The 16,934-nt window shown below is 34.4% G+C and overlaps 1 protein-coding gene across 1 annotated transcript in view; it reads left to right on the forward strand.

Annotated features, from left to right (window-relative positions):
- PKD1L1 (polycystin 1 like 1, transient receptor potential channel interacting) overlaps positions 1 to 16,934 on the forward strand; it is a 165,844-nt gene that overhangs the window by 76,419 nt on the left and 72,491 nt on the right. Inside the window, exons 22-29 of the mRNA XM_056806269.1 lie at positions 4,888 to 5,267; positions 5,801 to 5,914; positions 6,040 to 6,197; positions 6,707 to 6,807; positions 8,340 to 8,535; positions 9,662 to 9,745; positions 11,490 to 11,700; positions 15,399 to 15,505. Coding sequence (XP_056662247.1) covers positions 4,888 to 5,267; positions 5,801 to 5,914; positions 6,040 to 6,197; positions 6,707 to 6,807; positions 8,340 to 8,535; positions 9,662 to 9,745; positions 11,490 to 11,700; positions 15,399 to 15,505 — 1,351 coding nt within the window. The remainder of the gene's footprint in view (positions 1 to 4,887; positions 5,268 to 5,800; positions 5,915 to 6,039; positions 6,198 to 6,706; positions 6,808 to 8,339; positions 8,536 to 9,661; positions 9,746 to 11,489; positions 11,701 to 15,398; positions 15,506 to 16,934) is intronic.

Raw genomic sequence — 16,934 nt, forward strand, 5'->3', positions numbered from 1 at the left:
GATTTTGTGCCCATATTAATGCCAGTTTTTGTGAAGGTATTATATATACTTGAAAAAAGGTATATTCCTTCTTCTTTATACTCATGTGTCTTAAGATATCTGTCATGTTTACATTATGTCAGATTATTTTCATCTCCTTAACTACTTTCTTATTTTTTTTTTTGGTTAGATTTATATATATCTGAGAGGGCAAGTTTGAAGTCCCCCACAATTTATTATTTTTCTATTTATTTCCATGCGTAACTCATTTAGCTTTTCCTTTCAAATATGGATGCTGTAGCATTTGGTGAATATAGGTTTAATACTGATAATGCATCATCATCTATGATACCTTTAAACATAATATAGTTTCCTTTGTCTCTTTTAATTAAATTTGTTTTAGATTTAATCCCGTTTGATATCATGATTGTTTACTACTGCCTAAAGCATTGAATATCCTGTTCCAGCCATTTATTTTTAGTCTCTCCATGTTTCTCATTTTAAAATGTGTTTCTCATATAATATTTGGGTTTTGATTCATTCTGCTTATTTCCATTTCATGGTTGAATTTGTCCCATTCATATGCAAAGTTTTAATTACTGTTATGTATTTACCTTCATTCTATTTTTCCTCATTGTTGCCCTTCCCTTCCTCTAATATTACCCTTTCCCCCTCTTGGAAGTCTATTTTTCTTCTGACTACTGACCTTCCTAATCTTTACCCCTTATAAGAGTGCCTCCTATATGCTACCCCGTTGCCCTCCTATTTTGCTGTCAGTTAAGAAGACTTTTGCCCTCTAGATGCATGTGTTGTTCATTCTTTGACCCAGATCTGATGAGAATAGGGTCCTTGCACTACTGGCCCTCCACCCTTTCCTCACCTTCACTTTAACAGTTTTTCTATTCACACTTCTTTTGTATGAAAAAATTATTCCATTTTACCTCATTCTACCAATTTTTGTCTCATTCTATTATTTTCAACCCTACTACAAGTCTTCTATCTATAAATGCTCTTTCAAACTACCCAAGTAATAATATCATTCTTTTTTTAAAAGCAATATAATTCTTAAAGTTACAGATTGCATTTTCCCATATAAGAAGACTACAATTTGATCTTATTGAATCCCTTATAATTCCTTTTTCATACTTAGCTTTTCATGTTTCTTCTGATTCTTGTAGATTGAAATTTCTACTCAGTTATAGTCTTTTCCTCAAGAATACTTGAAAGTCTTTTGATTTGTCAAATAAAATTTTTTTTCCTTTATATTGTCATACTCAGTTTTCTGGATATGTTATTCTTGGTGGTAACTCTGTTTTTCTTTTTGAAATATTGTGTATACACTTCATTCTACAGTAAAGAGACTACTAAATCTTATATTATCCTCAGTGTGAGTCCACAATATTTAAATGAGGTGTTTTTTTTCTGGTTGCTTTGTAGTATTTTCTCCTTAATCTGGGAGCTATGAATTAGCAATAATGTTCCCATAAGTTTTTATTTTGAGGTTTCTTTTAGGTGGTGTTTGGTGAATTCTGCCTGTTTCTATTTTACCTTCTAGTTCTAAAACTTTTAGGGAACTTTCCTTAATAATTTATTGAAGTATGCTGTGTAATCCCTTTTTGTTCATAACTTTCCTGTAGTCTGACAATTCTTACATTCTCTCTCCTTGATCTGTTTTCCACGTGAGTTGTTTTTTTAAAAGATATTTTATATTCTCTTGTATTTTTTCATTCATTTGATTCTTGTTGTCTTAAGAGATCATTAGCTTCCTGTTGCCCAATTCTATTGTAACGGATTTTCCCTTCATTTAGTTTTTAGATCTCTTTTTTTCCAGTTATTTGACCTTTTTCCATAATTTTCTTGCATTGCTCTTATTTTTTCCAATTTTTCATCAACCTCTCTTATTTGTTTTTTAATGGATTTTTAGTTTTTCCAAGAACCCTTTTTTGGGGCTGGTGACCATTTGGCATTTTTCTTTGCTGTTTTAGAAGTATATGTTTTAAATTCACTATCTACTGAATTTGAACATGGTCTTTTCTTTCATTGTGGTAGCTGTCTATGTTTTGGTTCTTTCTCATTTACTTACTCTTTAAAAAAGTTAGTGGCCTATTTCTTAATTATTAGCTTTATACTAGAATCAGGCTCTGCTCCCAGGAATTTGGAGGATGTCTCAGGCTTCAGATTTTTTGTTCTTTTATTTCCTGAGCTCTAGTTATGGGTCTTTGATCTTGGTTCTTCCAATTTCTATAATCCAGGGCTAGGTATGGTCCCAACTTCCTGACTCATACCTCAGTCTGTGATTGACCTTAGGTTCTCCTCTCTACCCCTGAGCCCTGATCAGAGCCTCTATCAATGCTACCATCAGGAGCACTTTTACACCTTGTGGTTTTTAGGTGACTACAAGCTTCAGCTTGCCTCTCTATCCTGGAATCTCAACCAGAGACTCTGCTCTCCTGGAGGTATCCTCACTCCTTATTCCTCTATTCCCATAGTTATAGCCTACCTTGGTGTTTGGTCTGCAAGCCTGGGCCCCTTAGGCTTCCCATGGTCCACTGCAATATCTCCACAAAATCTGTGGGTAGAATTCTCTGGCCTCTGCACACACAGCTGCCCCTAGGGCTTTTTGTTTATTGATTCTACTAGCAGAATTTGCCCCTGGAGTATAAATTCTCAGAAGAAGCTGACTACTTGAGGTTCCCTTATAGCTGTCTCAGGGGCTTGTTTGTTGATTCAGTGGTATTTGCTTGGAGATCGTTGTACTTCAATCTGGGGAGACCACCATCCTGGGAGGTCTGAACCTCTTCAGCATCCTCCAACGTTATCCTGGGTTAGATAACTATAGCATCCAGGCACTAAATTATTTCTCCCACTTTAAAATTGACTCTAAGGTATTATTTTTGATTATTTGTAGAGAATTTGGAGAGCAAGGCAACCTCTTGCCCTATTCTGTCATATTCCCACAATCTCAGGTTTAAATTCTTAAAGAATTTTCTGATATGCAGTATAAACTTGTCTGTAAACAATGGCTACTTTCTACAAAACAAATGTGATGAATTGTTTTTAGATGTTTTAATAATTCCATATTCTTCCAGGTTGCTGAGCATTTGGATTGGACTGGAATGAACCTATGTTTTCATTGATTTAGGGAACTCCCTTTGCCAATGCATATTGACAATTATTCCACAATTTGGAATCTTAAAGAATGGTCTAAAGAATTAAGATGGCAAAGGACATGCTAAGGATTACATAGACAATATATTCCAGAAGCAGAATGTCAAAAATTTTTAAATGGGCCATTATTTTTTTAAAGGTAATTCTAGAATAGCACTTTTTCTTTTGCAGTATCCCTAAGAATGTGCTCCAGTAATGCAATTGAGCATTTCATGTCATATATCATTGTGAACTGGTTAATATTCATCATCAGCTCATTTGGTGGTAATATTTTTATTGATTATTTTATTCTTGACCTAATTAAAAGAAAAGGTAGCTGTTGTGTTTATCAAAATATGTTAATATAACTTAAAGAAGCTGTTTAAGTCCAAAGCTACAACTAGGATGAGAGTGATTAAAGCTTTTCCCAAAGTGCTAAAATTTATTTAGTTTTTAAAAAATGAATTATTTTCAATTTTAAAAAATTTTATCCCTTTACCAATTACATGTAATAAACAATTTCCACATGACTTTTCCTAAGTTATATGATCCATATTGTCTCCCTCTCTCCTTTCCTCCCTATACCGGAACTGAGAAGCAATTCAATCTAAGTTATACATGTATTGTCATTCAAACTATATTTCCATATTGTTCACTTTTGGATTGAATAATCTCATAAAAACAAAACCCCACAAAGTATACCCAAAGAAATGAGTGAAAACCATATACTTTCATCTGCATTTTAACTCCAACAGCTCTTTCTTTGGAGGTGGATAGGTCCTTAGGCACTCAGATTTGGCTTGGATCTTCATATTACTGAGAGTAGCTAATTTTCTAGCACAGTTGATCATTCCACAATATTGCTGTTACTACATACAGTGTTGTCCTGCTTCTACAAAATACCCAAACTTAAAGGGCAAACTTCTTCCTCAGCAGCCCTTTGGCTTTCATCCCCAAGTCTCATGCTCTACTGCTAACCCTGTGTTATGACCCTCACATCCTTTGCATGATGATCTCTCTTTTCTATCCTATGCCAATGGTCCTAAAACTGCACCACTACACCTTAGGTAAATAAGGTAAATATCTTTCCACAATAATCTGAGGCTAAAGGAGACAATAATGATAGAATTTTCTCTTCACTCCTTGCCCAACCTCAGCAATTACATACTCTGTCCTTTTGAGTAGTGCTTTTAAGTCTTAGCATATAGAATATTAGTTCAAGAGTCAAAGTATAAGGAGAGGCAAACTATAAGAAGTTACTTGTAAATAATAGCAATGATGGATGACTCTCTTATTTGATGTTGATCCCTGGGCAAGAAAACCAAAGAAATAGGAGTCAATCAACTGTTAGCCTTTTTTTCCTGGTCAATAGACAGAATTTCCAATTATTTTCTTTGTAACTAAACCATCCCTTTTCCTATCCCCCTCTCCTCTTCTTTCCCTGCCTTCTTCCTTCCCTTCCCTTCCCTCCTTTCTGCTCCCTATTCTTTCCCTTTATGTCCTTCCCCCTCCATTTTCTTCCTCCTCTCTGCCTCTCTTTTTTCCTCTCTTTCCTCTATCTTTTCCTCCTCACTCACCTCTCTATGCTCTCTTTGCTTAAATGAAAATATGATGGGTGTGTATGAGGGTGAGAATGTTTTTAGTCTTTTTCAATTCTCTTTTCTTATTTGTGTTGTATTTTTTTATTCTCAGATTACATTTCAAATTGCATTTTCAGAAATCTCTAAGAAAAATACACTTTAGGAAGAAGAGTCCTGTGAGTTGCTAAAGGGCTTTCTGCATTATCTCAATGTCATGAGAATTCCAGAGTTCTACATTCTCCAGAACTGTATGACTGCTTATACATAATGATTCAAAGTTTTTTTTTCTTTTTGACATGGCTTTGTGTTTTGTTTCAGAACTATGTGTCTTCAGGTAAAGAATTTCAGTTTAATATTAGCACTGGACAGATGGCATTCCAGACCAACCTGCATTACACTTTTCACAACTCTGTTGAGCATGTTGGCTCTGTTAAGGTCCATTTACCAGATGACCTAGATGAGTACATTTCTAAAGGAATGGGATTGCACGGCCAGTGCTACATCAGTCAGTTAATATACTTCAAAGAATATCCATATTTGGAGGAAATAGTTCCTGTTCAGGTACATAATAGCTGACACAGAAAACAACACTGGAAATTAACTTCATAATCCAATGACTAAATATTAGTGGTAAAAGAACTCCTGATTGGTGAGTTCCTGCCAAGAACCTCCATTTGAGGAGGGGTAATGCTCACTTCAAAAATGACTCTGGTTCTGATTCTTCAAACTTTTATACCTCATTCCAATACACCTGCTTTTCAACTTTATTATATATTATCTTCCTTTCATTCATTGTAATATGAGCTCCTCCTCAAGGAAAGGGTCTCTCTCTCTTTCCCTCTCCTCTCCCTCTCTCTCTCTCTCTCTCTCTCTCTCTCTCTCTCTCTCTCTCTCTCTCTCTCTCTCTCTCTCTCTCTCTCTCTCCTCTCCCCCTTTTAACCCCTCTTTTTCTCTTTTGTTATAACGATATCCCCATGTTTAACAGAATGCCTATCATATAAAAAGTGTTTAATAATGTTTTAATCTAATCTACCTAAGCATTTACTTTTTAGAATAGTAATTTGCCATTAAGATAGAATTTGTTGTTTTTAAAGACTGGTGGGGTCATGGTTGCCTTGAGCCTCTACAACTGCACTAGCAAAAGGAAGATCAGTATAAAAAGGCTGACAAGTCCAGTGACAGTAGCATTTGAGAAAAGTGATGCTCAGGTAAAGAGAGCTATTGAAAACAATCTGTTTTCTTTCTTGGTTGCAGCATATTAATTTAATTTAAAGTACCATTTGTACTTTCAAAGAAAAGTGTTAACTGATTTTATTTATTTTTGTATTGTTAGGATGATGAGCAAAATAAGACAATATTTTCATTGTTTCGTGACAAAGTGAACTTACATTATTTCTCTGGGCTTCCTGAGACCTCCCAGGAATCTCTACAGATAGTAGTAGAATTTTCTAAAACCATCTTAAGAACTTTCCCCATAATGCTGCTTGTCAGGTGAGTGTAAGATTTACAATGTAGATGGTTTTCAATAATAGCAGTCATTTATGTAACTCTTTAAGGTTATTAAACTTTAAGTGCGTTGAAATATTTTCTCATTTGCTCTCCCAATAATCATGGAAGATAGCTTTTAGTATTTCCCTTTTACTAATGAGAAAACTGAGATTGGGAAAATTTAAGTGACTTTTGCCCAGAGTTACATAGCTGGTGAGAGTCTGAGGCAGAATTGGAACCTGTCTTCTTGCTGTCCAAGTTCAGCATTCTCTTTTCAATAAGATACACTCCCTTATTATCCAGATTTTTTTTTTAAAAACCACTATTATGGATAATCTAGTCAGCAAAACATGAATGTGTGTTGAAAATCCGAAGTGTTCTTAGCAAGGTCACAGCAATATTTTCTTTCCATTCAGACTTTATTACAGTAAAATAGTTTTTAATGGAACATCACGACATATAAGGTCATCTAGCAGGAGTAGACTCACCTTTGCTTTGTCATTTTTTCCTAGGTTCTCTGAAAAACCTACTATTTCAACTTTTAATGTGAAACAGATTCACTCTTGGGATGAACAAGTTGTTCAGATTTATATACCTGCTGTTTCCCTGAAAGGTCAGTGAAAGGTACTTAAGATTTAGAATTTTAGTCTCATTGATATAGTGTGGGAAATCTCACTCCTAGACTAATGTGTTGACTCTTCCCTAGGGAGCATTAATGTAAAAAACCTGCAAGGAGATGTCTTTAATGGAATAAATATGTATTTCATTTTAAATTGAATAGAGTTGTAAGAATTATAATATGATAGAATGGAATCCCAGGATAGCATGGGTGATGGCATATTAGGATGATTTATAAGTTGTCCTAGTGATAGAACACAGGATACAAGGTAGACACTGAACAAAGACTTAAATGGATGATTGATTATAGCTGCGTTCTCAATGGTCTTTCTATCTGCAGGTTCTCCCCTTCCAATTCATCCTGCACATTACTGACAAATTAATCATCCTAACGAATTGTTATCATCATGTCACTCCTTGGATTAAAATACTCAATGACTCCCCATTGCTTAGAGTATACAGTCCAGTTGCCTACCAACTTTCTACAATTCAGACTAAATTTACTTTTCCAATATGTTCTATGACCTATTCTTCACAATCTGGTCTCCTTATTCTTCCTTTGAAAATGCCATTCTCCTTCTCCTTCCCCCTGGGTTGTGCTCCCTGAATTGAAAGTCCAAGCTTTTCCTTTGTGCCTGTCCAAATTCTACTCATCCTTTATGGTCTACCTCAAATCCCATTTCTTCAATTTAATACTTCTTGCTTCTCTGCAAATCCCACAACTACTATTATTCGTATCATTGATCTCCAGTGGCTGCTGCACTAGCTGAGGCCGGATTCAGAGCAGATCAAAGCTCCTATGCTGATCAATAGTGGGGTCACATTTGTGAAGAGCCTTTCTATACTTAGAGTCTGGATAAGAGAGATCCAGCCTTAAAAAAGAAGAGTAATGCTTTCCTAAAAGATGGCAACTTTTCAATTTGTTTAATTCAAGTTAAGATGTCAGTAGCATCAATTGTGGTTTTTATGATCTCAAATAATGCATACTAGAGTATGATTTCTTTTCCTATTTCCCTTATACATATTATATAGTTATATTGAGAAAGAAACCACCTCAAGGACAGAGAGTTGTAGATATAAGTTCTAGTTACAGTCATCTAGACCTAGCAATGAGAAAGCCTGAAAGTGATGTATATTAACAAATTCCCTGCATCTTATATACATGTATGTATGTATATATGCACATTGTTCTAACATAAGCCTCACTATATTTAAAGATAGAGAACATGGTTTCAGATAAACACTTTGCTTAAACACTTATATAATTTAGACGACTTGCCACCCTCTCTCCAGACCTCAGTTTTCTCAACTCTAAAATGAGACGCTTGAACTGTTTGATCTCTCAGGTCTCTGCTAGCTATAAATTTATCATCCTATCAGCTCTGGGCTTAAGAAGAATCACTTCCAATGGAATTCCATAGTAATTTCTAGCATATTGTGTCTCATAGATTATTCTATGCCTTATTTGACTTTTTAAAGGGGATTGTTATTATTTTTTTAATATTTACTGTATGTTTTTCATTTCAGATGCAGCATCTGGTTATTTATCCTTGTTAGATGCTGATTATGACCAAAAGCCTACAAACAAATATCTAGCTGACATTGTGAACTATACAGTTAGTTTTCACTGGATCCGATGCCTGTTTTGGGATGAGGACAGAGAATGGAAATCAGATGATTCTTATCCACAACAAGGAACTTCTCCACAAACAGTGAATTGCAGGTATTGACACCATTTTGGGAAAGGATCCTGAGTACCTTTTCTAAAGGGACATTTCCCTACGCCCTGCTAGTCTGGGTTACTATTATTATGTATCACATGTATAGTGTGTTCTCAGTAAGCATTTGTTGTTAAAATGATCTGAATTGAGAAGCTTTGAAAATAAAAAAAACATATAAATATATACAATACCATCTATATGCAAAGACTACTCCTCTTGGTGATATTTTTGTCCATCCAGTATTTTTTATATTATATTTATGGAGCTACAAAACTAATTTTTCTCTTACTGAATTTTATTATTTATTTTGCTCTTTGTGAACACAAATAGTGGATTAGTTTAAAACTTCATTGTTTCATTGAATTCATAATCTTATTGATGTAAGTTTTTTCTCTTTTGGTAAAAGGTATATCCATGATAATTTATTAATACTTTCTTATCCAGTGTGATTATTGTTCATAATCATTCAGAGATTCACTTTAGAACTTCTGTTCTAGGAACAAGAAGATTTTCTCAGACTCGTTTACATGTCAGATGTACTGGCATAGTATTCAGCAGTTATCATGTATACTCTCCCTGCATGAACTCTCCCATCTTCTGTTCTAATCATCAATTTCTCTTTAGTACCATAAGATAAACCAATTTCACATGGAACTATATTTTTGTAAGTATCTTCTTGAGGCTAAATTTATCCAGAATGAACCAAAACATTTTGGATACTGAAAACCAGAAAATTTTTGTAATTTGTCAACTACAACTAATGTCCTGCTTAATGACAGAATGGAGACTAGGAGAGCTTAACATAAATTTCATAGCTTATTTAAAATAGCTAATTTTTCATATTTCATAGTTCAAAATTTCATAGTTCAAATTTCATATTTTCATAGTTCAAAAATACAGTTTTAAAGATTCCAATTAAATACTTACAATTTAGTAAATTAATTATAATTGTTGGAGGTTTTTTCTCCCTTTCACACTTCTAACAGATACTCCAAACTGAAATTCTAGAATCTGGGGTATATACTCAAGAAACTGCTGTTAACAAGATATAAAATTTTTATCATTGCATCAAAAATAACTATTTTCTTACTTTTAGATGGCTTATACTAATTGATATTATTCTTCTAGTTATAATCATTTCACAACATTTACTGTTGTAAGAAGAAAACTAAAAGCCAACTTTGAAATTAATGATGTATCTCTATTAAGGAGGTAAGCAAATTTCACTAAATGAAGAGATATTTAATTCTTCAAGGAATCCTTTTAGACATTTTTCTCTTTTGTTAACTTTCTTTCCTTCTCTCAACCCTTAAGGTTGGTAATACCCAGTGTTCTGTCCTTAACTTTCTTCTCTTCTATTTTTATATTTTCATTTTCAATTTCATGCCTGCAATTTTAACTGTTAACTTTCTGCAGAAGCCTCTTGATTCTTCTATCTTTATAAGCTCTGCTATCTTTTTTGTGCTCCAGACTTTTTTGTCCAATTTCCTAGTGGTCATCTTCAATATATATTGAACTGAACTAATTTTTATTCAAACTAGGTTCTCTCCTTAACTTTACTGCTTGAGTTAATGGCACCACCATTCTTCTAATGACTCATACCTTTAACCCTGAAGTCTTCTTTGATCCTTCTCCTTGTCCTACAAATTCAATCAATTGCTCTTTCCTGCTAAATCTGTCTCCACCATGTCTTTTGTATTTACTCCTCTCTGCTTGTTACACACTAATCTTAAAAAGTTCCATCCTAGTCAGACTTTCATTGCCTTTTGCTTAGACTATTGCAGTAGCCTCCTTACTTATTTCCTCAATCTTGAGTCTCTATACTTTCCTATATAACAATGCAAAATTTGCCCTTTTAATGTACAAATCTCATATTCTATTCCACTGCTTCAAAAAACATTCAGTTACTCCATGATGCCTATTAAATCCCTAATTCCTTATCTTGGAATTGAAAGTTCCTCACAATTTAATTCCAATCTAACTCTTGCCAACCTTATTCACACTGTTCTGTCATATGTGTCATATATGTGTTCTATGTCAAATAAGTAATATAATTTCAGTGAAATTAGTTTACTTGCTATCACTGAGCATATTTTAAGTTTTACCCATAGCTGTAATTTTGTTCATCCTATTTATTATCCATGTAATGCCCTCCTTTTCCCTCTTCTGCCTTTGTAGGTTTGAAATCCTATTAAGTTTTAGCTCAGATCTCACCTCGATTACCTTAGCAATAGTAATTTCTCCTTTATCTAAATTTATAGCACTTTGTACTACTCATTTTATACATTTATATTTTAATTTGTGTTGTAATTGCTTGTAAACACTTCTTATGCTCTCACCCCTACCATATCCCATTAATCACTGAGACCACAAATTGTCATCTTTATTTCTTATTTTATTAGTTTAATTCATTGCATATTATAAGTAATTAATAAGGTTTTGTACAATATATTGCAACATATTAAATGATTAATGAAGGTTTCTTGAATTGAATTATCCAAATGAAATGAATTAATATACTGACTAAATTCTAGGAAAAAAATCAGTGTTAGATATAGATTTTGCCACAGAAAGTACTACATTATATTTTGCTTAATAACTTTCATTTTCAATATTATTCCTAGCAGGGAACTTGTTCTGAGATAAGCTTTTTAAAGAGATTTTTGTAACTTTTCATGACTCCCTTGTAGATAAAAGAAGAACATAAATATAATGAACAAAATAATGATCTTATCACATACATTATTTGTAGGAAGTCATTTTTCTTACAGAAGTACAAAGATGTGATGTTGCTTTGCTAGCAGTCCCATTAATCACTTTTGAAGCCAAGGGTAAAAATCCATGTTCTCCAAGTTGTTTAACTATTAGATCATGCTACTTCTCCTTGAACATTTATTTCTATTAAAATGTTCACTTCAATCACTAATTAGTTTTTATTTTTTCCTTTTCTCAACAGCATCCCACAAAACCTGTTTCCCAGTATTCTTGTTCTGCTTTCTCTGCTTCTTTTTGCTTTTTTGGCCATTGCAAGCAAGCGTAGAGACCTACATGAACAAAAGAAGAATGGATCCATTTTCTTACAGGGAAACTCCCAGGCTAGAGACAAACAGGTCTATTTAGTCATTATTGACACAGGTTTTCGAGCCCCAGCACAGTTGACTGCAAAGGTATTTGGAAAACATTTAAAAGGAAAATAATTGTATTTTAGAGTCAGTTCATATGAGTAAGGCAGCATTATTGTTAGCTTACCTCCACTACAGTTCTATAGCTTTATCACCAAGCCATCATCTATAGACCAACTGGTGACAGTGGCCACAGTGACCACATGACTTTCATAGTTAGAGATTCCCTACCTACTGTATAATTGAGAATCTCCTTTCCAACTCCACATTCTTATTGAATTAAGATCCATCTAGCCTAACATAATCCTGAAAATGTATGCACTCTATAAAACACTCAACACATAACCATTCAATCTTTGCTTGAAGACTTCAAGTAAAGGAGAACATTTAAAAAGTAGCTCATTCTCCTTTTTGTATATCTCCTATTTTTAGGAAGATTTTCTTTACATCAAGCCTGACTTACTTCTTTGCTACTTCTATCCATTCTTACTTCTAGGATCAGGTAGGACCAGTCTAACTCCTCTCTCAAGTAGGCAAAATGGCTCTAATGTAGAGCAGAGGTGTCAAACATGGAAGGTGCATTACAGCTTCAGTGCTCCTAAACCAGATTAAAATGCAATAGGGAAATGTTCATTGAAATAAATAAAAGTACAATAGAATATAATTTCCATATTTGGTTTTCCAAGTCAATATGCAGCCAGAGGGATCTTCCTGTGTGGTTTATGGGCCTTATGCCCATTTGAATTTGAAACTAATGATGTAGAGTACATATGGCAGAAGAATGTGGAACCAGTCAGGAGAGGGTAGATAACCATTCAAACTAATGAAGTCAGCCATCATGTTCCCTGCCTCTTCCTTCCTCACTAAGCCTTCTCTTCTTTAGATGTTTGTATCTGGAGTTTCTTCCCTCACCCCTTTTCTTTTCTTTTTTCTTTTTTGAGATCTATTTTGTTTTACTTTTTTAATTTGAAAATTTTTATTTAATTAATTAATTTTGAATATTTTTCCATGGTTTCATGCTTCATGTTCTTTCCCTCTTCTCTTCCCAACCCCCTCCCATAGTCAATGTGCAATTCCTCTGGGTTTTACATGTGTCATTGATCAAGATCTATTTCCATATTATTGATATTTGCATTAGAGTCTACATTCCCAATCATATCCCCATCGACCCATGTGATCAAGTAGTTGTTTTTCTTCTGTGTTTCTACTCCCACAGTTCTTCCTCTGAATGTGGATAGAATTCTTTCTCATAAATCTCTCAGACTTGTCCTGGATTATTGCAATAGCAATCTGTCTTAAGCCAAGTAGACACTTAACATATATTTATTGAATTGAATAACAAAGAGTATTAGAAACTATCTTTGATTGATTTAAAACTGCTATTAGAAAGTCCATTACATTCAGTTGTACCACAGTGTATCCATCTCTGTGAGCAATGTTCTCCTGGTTCTGCTCCTTTCACTCTGCATCAATTCCTAGAGGTCATTCCAGTTCACATGGAATTCCTCCATGTCTGGAGTTTCTTTTTTTTTGGGGGGGGCGGGGGTCAAGTGACTTACCCAGGGTCACATAGCTGGGAAGTGTCTGAGACCAGATTTGAACCTAGGACCTCCCTTCCCTAGGCCTGGCTCTCAATCCACTAAGCTACCTAGCTGCTGCCCCCCCGTGTCTGGAGTTTCTTAAACAAATTCTCTTTTTTTTTAAAAATTATTTAATTGATTAATTTAGAGCATTTTTCTAGGATTACAAAAATAATAATCTTTCCCTCCTCTCCTCCAAACCCCCTCCCATATTCAACACAGAATTCCATGGTTTTACATGTGTCTTTGGTCAAGACCTATTTCCATATTATTGATAGTTTGCACTAGGGTGATCATTTAGGGTTTATAACCCCAATCATATCCTCATTGACACATGATCAAGCAGTTGTTAAACAGATCCTTAAATGGAATAAACACAGCACTCCTCCTCTGGTCAGCCTCTTTGGGAAATCTCTCTAATATATCAATATCCTTTCTAAAATATGTTACCTAGAATGAACACTATATTCCATATGCATTCTGTGGCATAGAACAAAGCAAGATCATCACCTCCTTATTCCTAGATGCTGTGCTACTCAACAAAGGCTGTGATGATATTAGCCTCCAAAGGCTGCTGTGTCACACTGTTGACTCACCAAATTCTCATTACCCTGAAACTCCAAGGTCTTTTATGGACTGTCTCCTGTACAGCCACATTTCTTGCAAAGTATACCCAGAGTTCTTTAGCTTAAAGACATACTGTGATAGAGACATTAAGAGAGAGGTTTTGCAGGACTTGTGGACCAAGATGCAAGAATACAAAAGCCAGTTTCCAGTCAGTTTATTTCTTTATTACTTGGGGACTTGTGGACTATTCCATTCAAGATTCAACTCTGGAAATCTTTCTTGATTTTGGTTTTATTTTATTTTATTCAAATTTTCCAATTTTCAATATTCATATTATTCAAATCCCTGTTTCTTTTATCAAAGAATCCACTCATTCCATTGATTGTATGCATTATTTTCTGATATCATTTAAGCTCTATAGAGGTTGCACGGTGGAAGGGGTAAAGAGCTGGTCTTGCAGTTAGGAAGACTTGGGTTCAAATCTTATCATTGACACTTACTGACTTCATTTCAAAAACTTGGATGATTCACTGGGCCCTTCAGCACCCCAGTGCTCTAAGACTGTAAGACTGACAATGGCTAATCTTTGTGAGAAGAAGTTTCCCCGAGAGAAAGCTCCCTCCAGCCATGAAACCATAAGTCCAGGCTGAAAAACAAGAATCTTTTACTCTGAGAGCACTTCATGGACATTAGTCTTGTTTCCTGAACTAGATTGTAAACAAAGACAATTTTCTTTTTCCTCTGTGTGTGCCACAGTGCCCAGTGCTTTATGGAGCACAGTGCTAAGTGCTTTATAGATAACTGCTGCCTTTGAATTGACCGTGTGTTCAGCTTTCTAAGTCTCGATGGTGTCAGGAAATGATTCAGGATACCTGTGTAGGTAATTCCCTCAGAGATGTACGTGGGGTGATTTAGTAACAAGTTGCCTCTTCTTTTATTGCCTACTCAATTCCTACTACTATAATTTAACAATATAATTGTCAGTTCCCTTTTCCTTTGCCATTGATTTTATTAAAGGAAACTAGGAAAAGAAAATAATGTTATACACCTTCTTTTACCATTAATGATTGTTGACTAAGTGGATAAATTGTATGTTTTATAGTAGCTTCTAAGAATTGAGGTTGTTGAAAGGATCCTCATTCTATTTTGAATATATCAGAAACCATTTAAATTACCTAAGAAATATTGGGAAAGGAGAGATATTGTAAATACATATAGAGCAAACCAAATTCACTCCAATCTGTCAAATACTATCCAGTACTTCAATAAATTTCTTAAAGGCAAAAGAATGATGTTGGCACAAAAAAGACATACAACAGATGTTTAATAATTACTTTTTGACTCTTAACTGACTATGAATTTGGCCCCTATGTTTCTCTGGTATCTGGGAGGTTATTTAGGATACCCCTAGATATTAAAGTACTTTAGAAAATTAATGGTCATAGAAAAAGATAGAACTTATAAATTGATCTTTAAAATAAAAAAACCTAAATGCACTTAGATGTACATGAATTATATTTTTAACTTAGTTGATTGTAATTCTTATTGTGCCCCAATTTAATAGATTTCTGTTTTCCTGTCTTTTTTTTTATGAAGGTTCACATTGTTTTCTATGGAGAATATGAATTTTCAGAGACAAGAGAGCTCTATTGCCCAGAGAAGCCCCTTTTTGAAAGGAACTCCAGACACACCTTTATAGTAAGGTACTTGAAATACAGTTAAATTTTACTCATTCAGACTTAATGGAATATAAAACCTATCTAAAATTAGCAAACATTTTAAAGGAAATACAAAGCCATTACATATTTGTATTGGAGAACTCTGTTTGTATTTTGAACAACTCCCAAATTGTTAAAAGCTTGTTATACTAAGTTGATTTCATTTTCTCTTCCCAAATATTTTTTATGCTATTGATTTGCCTAGCAATATTTTATTCCCCTTGCCCACACTGGAGAATGGGGTTAGGATAGAAATTTAAGAAATTATTTCAATGATGGCTTCCATAGCATTGATTGATGCCTTCCTTGTTTGGGGATATTGGGGGAAGGATTGATAGAGGTGGTGAAAAGGGATTATAAGATTATAGTGGGAAATTCCTGTGCCTATTTAGGGGAAAGCATCTCTTCTGACTCAAGACAAGATTCATAATATGGAGATGTATGAAGCTGAAGAACCAGGAGTGATAAGTGGTCTGTGAGATAGAAAAGAGGGCCAAAACCAAGATCCTAATAAAATATAGATCTGTGGTCTATCAAAAGGTTTCAATCTAGTGGTGTACTGGAGTCAACTAGTACAAGATCATTAGAGCTGATTTTTAATTTTGAGCATGAGCATTTACATAAGGGAAATCAGGAAATAGATTTTTTTTAAATCTTTAACTTCCATCTTAGAATCACTATAGTGTATTGGTTCCAAGGCAGAAGAGTGGTAAGAGCTGGGTAATGGGAGTTAAGTGACTTGCCCAGGGTCACACAGCTAGGAAGTGTCTGAGGCTAGATTTGAACATAGGGCCTCCGATCTCTAGGTCTGGTGCTCAATCCACTGAGTCACCCCAGCTGCCCCTGAAATCAGGAAATATTACAATTGATGTTTTGGTTTTTTTCCTGGACTTTAAGAAAGTGGAGAAAAATGTGAACTATTCAGATTAAACAAAGATGTTGTATGGACTTTTTTTCCCCAGAGAGAGTCAGTAGTTAAATTTTTTCCAGCATATCCCAATAAAATGTCTCCAACAAATAGAGTCAAAGAATATGACCCCTCATTATTCAGAAGAAGAAATACATATGAGGAGTAACCCTATGTAAGGTTTCTTCAAATCACATATTAATGATTTATAGTTCTATTATTCTAATAAGAAATGCAGATGGGAAAATCATGATGAGTTTTTACCTTATAACTATAAAATTGGTAAAGATGATTAAAAAATATAAAGTCAGTTTGGGAAGGGGAATTGAGAAGTAAGCTCACAGATAGAGTCCCTGTGTTTCTGTGAATTGGTCCAAAACATTCTGGAAATATTTGAATTTTTCTAGAAATGCTATTGTCATATTGAGTCAAGTTCATCTGAATTTGAATCTTGCCTCTAATACTTATCTCTGAGACCCTGAGCAAGTCATTTAACTACTTTTGGTT

Source organism: Monodelphis domestica, chromosome 7 (assembly GCF_027887165.1).
Source record: "Monodelphis domestica isolate mMonDom1 chromosome 7, mMonDom1.pri, whole genome shotgun sequence".
In the NCBI taxonomy this organism is placed as follows: domain Eukaryota; kingdom Metazoa; phylum Chordata; class Mammalia; order Didelphimorphia; family Didelphidae; genus Monodelphis; species Monodelphis domestica.